This window comes from Grammomys surdaster, unplaced genomic scaffold, assembly GCF_004785775.1.
Source record: "Grammomys surdaster isolate TR1022 unplaced genomic scaffold, NIH_TR_1.0 126185, whole genome shotgun sequence".
NCBI classification, from domain to species: domain Eukaryota; kingdom Metazoa; phylum Chordata; class Mammalia; order Rodentia; family Muridae; genus Grammomys; species Grammomys surdaster.
This window is the reverse complement of record NW_021620991.1, coordinates 6,051,262-6,057,261: the sequence shown is the minus strand read 5'-3', so window position 1 is coordinate 6,057,261 and position 6,000 is coordinate 6,051,262. Positions and strand designations below refer to the sequence as shown.

At 50.4% G+C, this 6,000-nt stretch overlaps 1 protein-coding gene across 4 annotated transcripts in view; it reads left to right on the top strand.

Annotated features, from left to right (window-relative positions):
• The first annotated feature begins 1,640 nt into the window (after positions 1–1,640).
• Positions 1,641–6,000, top strand: part of Clstn1 (calsyntenin 1) — a 41,876-nt gene continuing 37,516 nt past the window's right edge. For all 4 annotated transcript variants that reach the window (XM_028757889.1, XM_028757887.1, XM_028757888.1 and 1 more), the window contains exon 1: positions 1,641–1,733. In XM_028757889.1, the coding sequence (XP_028613722.1) occupies positions 1,679–1,733 (55 nt within the window). In that variant the 5' untranslated portion in view covers positions 1,641–1,678. The remainder of the gene's footprint in view (positions 1,734–6,000) is intronic.

Here is a 6,000-nt window from a genome sequence, read left to right as displayed (position 1 = left end):
TGCCCTATTTAAATTCAAGACAAATGTGGCGGCGATAAAGGAGGAGGGAAAGGTCAAATCTTGGCCTGTATTTTCTGATAGCACTAAAATAGGAAATGAAGGAAATCATAGCCTGTGCCCTGTGGGATAACTAGGTTTGTAGTCAGCACTGTACGCCCCTCCCACCTGCCCTCAGAGCTTGTGCACACGCTAACACCGAGCTGTTCCCCTGTGCTTACTGTCAGGGGAGCTGCCCCTTGTGTGGAAACTGCATGGAGGTGCTACAGGCTCAGCAGTTAAGAGCACTGGCTGCTTTTGCAGGGAACCCACACGGCGGATCACAGCCATCTCCTGTAACTCCAATTCCAGGGGATCTGATGCCCACTTCTGGACTCCGAGGGCACCAGACATGCACATGGGGAGCTAGGACAGATAAGGTGATTCTGTGGAAACAGTTGGGAGTTTTGGAAACACTGGTTACAGGGTTTGCGTTGAGAACCCTGGCCCGCCCTAAAGCACCCAGGAGCAGCATGCACAGAAAGAGAATGTTGGCAGCCCTGCGTGGGGATTCTGTGCTACATCTCAGAGACTTAGCAGTCATCCTCAAGGTGATCGTGAATAAGGGACTGTGCCAAAGCAAAGCAAGGAGCGGGTGGTCTCAGCTGCTGCAGGCGATAAGCAAGGGCCAGGGTTGAGTCCCTCCCAAGGTGGGGGTGCTCAGAAAACCTGCCCACTCAGGCTGAGGAACCTTGCCACTTTCTCCAGGTGGCCTCTACCCCTGAGTGTCCTGTGACACCATTGGTTCTCCATTGGGAAGTGTGTGACAGCCACCTAGAGAAGGCCTGGCCAGCGCTACAGCTGGGTCAGTCCGACGGTCAGACCTACAGGGTGAGGTCGGGAGTTGTGCCACCCAGCGGAAGTACACCCAGTGGAAGTACACCCAGCGGAAGTACACAGTGGATGGTCTTTCTCTCGGTATTTAGAGCAGGAGGGCTCTTTGCTCTCTAAGGTTTGTTCTTCCCTGCCCTCCTCTTCAGGAATGAGAGTTTTCCAGTTTCCCTCCTTTGCCAGCTTCAGAGACAGACATCTGAGAGGGATGCATTCTGTCTCAATCCCAATCTCCTGACTCCTTTTCACACCTCACACCTTAGTTCCCAGGAAGCCATTGCTCTGTGAGGAGTCAGCAGTCACCGCCTGAGGCTGGAGCACAGAGGAAGCTGGGCCCCACCCACCTGATTCAGAGATCCCCTGGTTGCCTGAGATTCGACCTACAAACAGTAGGTGCCCTCTTTGGACTCAGGAGAGAGCCTGTTCCCATCCCAGGGATACTGTAGCTCAGGGTGTGACTCCTTCATCTCTGCTGGAGGCTGTCCTGGGTCAGGACAGATGGAAAGCCAACGCCCAGCGGAATCCTGTGACTCCAGGGCCACCATGTCCTGACCCTTCCCAGCCTCCCACCAAATTCAGAGAGAGATTTCTGATTTTCTCAACCCCTAGTGTCTCCCCGGACTCTTAACGTCTGCCTTCCCCGGACTCCTTGCCCATCACCTTTGGGAACTTCCAGAAAGCGGTGCATGAACTTTTGTTTGCAGTGCTTGAGCTCCAGTGTGGATCAGTACACAGGCTGTGGTGCATGCCTTACCTGCTGCAGCCGGTCTCCAGATCCCGCCCCGTGCAGCACATCAGCCGCAGCGCATTTATGAGATTGAAGAGCCCTCAGAACACTGCAAACGGTGTGGGAAGCTCAGGGGACAGTAAGGGTCACAGACCGTCTTGGGATTTGTCATGCTTTCTGTTCGTGCCTGCCCGACTTTGGTAGGACCAGTCTGATGTTGAGAAAAACAGATTAGCTAGCATCACTGCGCTGGCTTTTGTGCTCCTGGAAAAGCGCGTGTGACCAGAAGGCACTTTGGAGACTTGAGTATAACCTTTTGTGAGAGTCTTGGTGACAGGAGAGCGAGGTTTGGTGACATTTGTTGTTGCCGTTGTGGCTTGGGACAGAACCCAGGACCTTGTCCAATCCCTCCTTTGCCATAGGACACATTCTCACCACAGTGTAAGAGTAAGGGGCTTGTCCAGCTGCACGTGGCCGCACAAGCTTCTGTTTTGTTTGGTTTTTGAGACAGGGTCTCTCTGTGTAGCCAGGCTGTCCTGGAACTCACTCTGTAGACCAGGCTGGCCTCGAACTCAGAGGTCCACCTGCTTCTGCCTCCCAAGTGCTGGGATCAAAGGCGTGCGCCACCAATGTCCAGCTATGACATAAGTTTTTAATCTTAAACTCAGAATCTGGGAGGGAGAAGCAGGCAGAACTGTGTGCTTTCTAGGCCAGCCTGGTCTACATGGTGACTTCTAGGCTAGCCTGGTCTAATAGTGAACTCTGGTCCGAATGCTTTTAAGGCAAGGGTTTAAGCAACCGAGCCGTCTCCCCAGTCTCACTTTTGTAGATTTTCCTCAGCTTCCTCTCTGTCTTGTGCAGCTGGAGCCTAGGAGCCACACGGTAGCTTAATTAAGCTTCTTGCTTCTCACTTCCTGTCTCTGCCCATTAGCGCTGACACGCTGCCTTCCCTCACCTGCAGGGCCAGGCAGGCACTTTCTGCTTCCTCCCTCACCACCCTCCTTTGCGGCCTGGGTGGGAGAAGTCCTGCAGACTCTTTTTATTCCAGCCTCTGTAAGTCTCCAGTGTCCCCTGTGGCTGTCCGTGTTTCCTCACACGAAGAACTCAGTGCAGTGCTTCAGTCCCAGTGAGCCAGACTCTCTACAGAGTCTGTCCACCCCTGGTGACAGGCTTTAAGCCATGAGCCCCTAGAGGGTCAGATCTGGCCCTGCCAAATTTGAACACATTGTCACCTTGTAGGAAACTGGGCCTCTTGTGCTGCAGTGTCCCAAGCCAGTGCTTCTCGTGGATGAAGTGAGAAATATAACCTCCTTTCTCTCCCTGGGCTCTCTGTATCGCTGAAGATGACCTTGAACTCTGGGTGCTTTTATTATAGGACCATGTCTACGTGCCTGCGTGCGTGTGTTTGTGTATTCACACCAGAGGTTGACGTCAGGCGTCTGCTTTAATTGCTTTTCACTTTATATACGGAGGCACAGTGAGTCTCTCATTAAAACCGGAGGTCTCTGATTCAGCCGGTCTGACTAATCTGCAATCCCCAGAGAGCCCTTGTCTGCACCCGCCAGGGCTGGGATTACAGGTGGGCCCTGCTGTACTTCTTATCTGGGTGCTGAGGATCCGAACTCCATTCCTCAAGGCTGTGTGGCAAGTACGTGACCCACTGAGCCGTCTCCCAGCGCCTTCCCTGTGCTGTTTACTAAGAAAACCAAGTGCTTAGCTGTGTAATTTAAGAATGTCTTATAGACTGTATGTTTTTATGTTTATAAATCACGCTAAGTTGGTTGTTTTAATGTGTACAACTGAGTTCGAGGCTAGCCTGGTCTACAGAGTGAGTTCCAGGACAGCCAGGGCTACAACAGAGAAACCCTGTCTTGAAAAACCAAAAAAAAAAAAAAAAAAAAAAAAAAAAGTTTTAAAGTGTACAACTGATTGTAATGTGAAGTGTTTTTTTGAGACAGGGTAGCCCTGGCCATCCTGGAACTTGTACTGTAGACCAGGCTGGCCTCCAACTCAGAGATCTGCCTGCCACTGCCTCCTGAGTGCTGGGATTAAAGATGTTGAGCAGCTGCTGCCCAACTACGTTGTTCTCAGTGAGGCGGGTCCAAGTCACCTCTTGAGGAAACGGGGTAGAATTTGCCTTCTGTGTGGAGGATTTCTGACTATGGCTGTCTGGACACAAACAGCTTGATTTAACCAGGAAGCTGCTAGGGCCATCTAGTGTTTGGAGGGCTAACACTGTACATTTAGACAGTTTCTTTTAAACTGCTTATTTCCATTTTACGAGTGTTTTGCCTGCACGTGTGTAAGTGCACCAGGTGTGTGCCATGTGTGCCCACAGAGGTCAGACAAGTGTGTAGCACTGATCTGCTTGCCCAACTCTGGCTTTTAGTGGGGAGATCACTCTGAATAATTTGAAAACACTTTACAATGAGGGAGCTGATGTACTGACCAAGCCTGTGGCCGGGGATGAACCGAGCAACAAGGCATGAGTTGCCTTTTGCTTCAGCTGGTTTAGTCTCCCTGTCGTTAAAGGTCCAGGTTCTGTTTTACACTTGCCGTGGCTGTCTCTGTATGACCCCTCTCTTCCTTTGTTGAGTGAAAACAATGAAAGGACTCTTCTAAAGGTGTGAGAGTGGGAGCCTGTTAGACGAGTGTTGTACTAGTTGGAGTTTGAGGAATTGCTGATGGGGGGGGGCTCGTAGGCTTGTGCCCACCTGTCCCAAGCCTGGGAGGTGGCCTAAGAAGTCTGTGCCTGCCACCTTCACAGCTGCTTGAGACAGTTGTCTTGCTGCTGGCCCTCAGGTTTATGGTGGTTACCTCAGTAAGGTAGTTCATCGTCCACTCCCAGCACTGCCCAGCATGCTAGCATGCATGAGGCCCTGGATACCAAACCTCCTCTGCAAAAAGAAAGAGAAGGGAAAAAAGGTGCACCCTTCCCTGCACCCCACCCTGTGTGGTTCCACCAGTCAGAGCAGAGTGGCATTGTTACCCCATCCTTCCCTTGACCTCCTGCCTCTTCTGAAATGTTAGTGCTGGCATGGTGGTACGTTCCTTTAATCCCAGCATTCCCTGTGCCGTTCTGGCCACCCTGGAGCTCACTACCAGATCAGATCAGGCTAGCCACAAACCCCCAGCAAGTGCTTCGCTGGAAGGGAGATCTCGCTTTGCTCCGCTTGACCTTGGCGTTGGAGCGGGCACGTTTGTGTTGGCAGCTGCCTGGGAATGTTGGTCCTCACTGTGACGTTACCCTCACTGGGTGCTGCCTCACTACCACACTGCAGGGGCACTGTGAGCAGAGCTCACATGCTTTAGAATGCACATGCAGTTGCCGTTTGTGTTCAACCCACATGTTCTAAGCGCCTAACACCTTGTAGCTTTCCTTCTGCATGGGACGTGAAGGAGTGCCTGTAACACATGGCTCTGAGAAGTTAAGGACCTGTGACACCCAGCTGGCTAGAAGGACCACAAGTCCTGAGCTGAACAGAAGTTATGCATGGAGACAGTACTCAGTCTGAGAGTGTCTTTTCATTTTTATTTATTTTTTATTAAAAATTATTTATTTAATTATTAATTAATTATTAATTAATTAATTATATATATATGAGTACACTGTCACTGTCTTCAGACGCACTAGAAGAGGGCATCAGATCCCACTACAGATGGTGGTATTGAACTCTGGAAAGAGTTGTGCCCTCTGGAAGAGCAGTCAGTGCTCTTAACCACTGAGCCATCCCTCCAGCCCAGTGTCTTTTGTATTTTTACATTTTATGCTTAAGGTTATTATTGGTGTGCATGTGTGCAGGTTCGTGTGAGTACGCACTGTGGTGTGCGTGTGGAAGTCAGAGGATAGATAGCTTGCTGGGGTTGGTTCCCCCTCCACTGCTAGTTCCTGGGCTGAAACTCAGGCTTCCAGGCTTAGCGGCAAGTGCTTCTATCTGCTAACCTATGCTGGTGGCCTGAGAATGTCTCTTCTTTTTTTTTTTTTTTTTTTACTTTTTTTTTTTTAAAGATTTTATTTATTTATTTTATATATATGAAGAATACACTGTAGCTGTCTTCAGACACACCAGAAGAGGGCATCAGATCCCACTACAGATGGTTGTAAGCCACCATGTGGGTGCTGGGAATTGAACTCATGACCTCTGGAAGGGCAGTCGATGCTCTTAACCGCTGAGCCATCTCTCCAGCCCATGTCTCTTCTTTTTAAAGGTTTCTTTTTATTATTTTAAATTGTGTTTGTGTGTGAGTTTGCATGTGGCTATGTGCTGGGACAGAAAATGCTTGGAACCAAACTCAGGTCTCTTGCAAGAGCAGTCCCTGATCCTCATGGCTGAGCCATCTCCAGCCCCGAAGAGTGTGCCTTCTGCATTTCCAGTTTGCGTCTGTGCAGACATCCTCCTGTCACC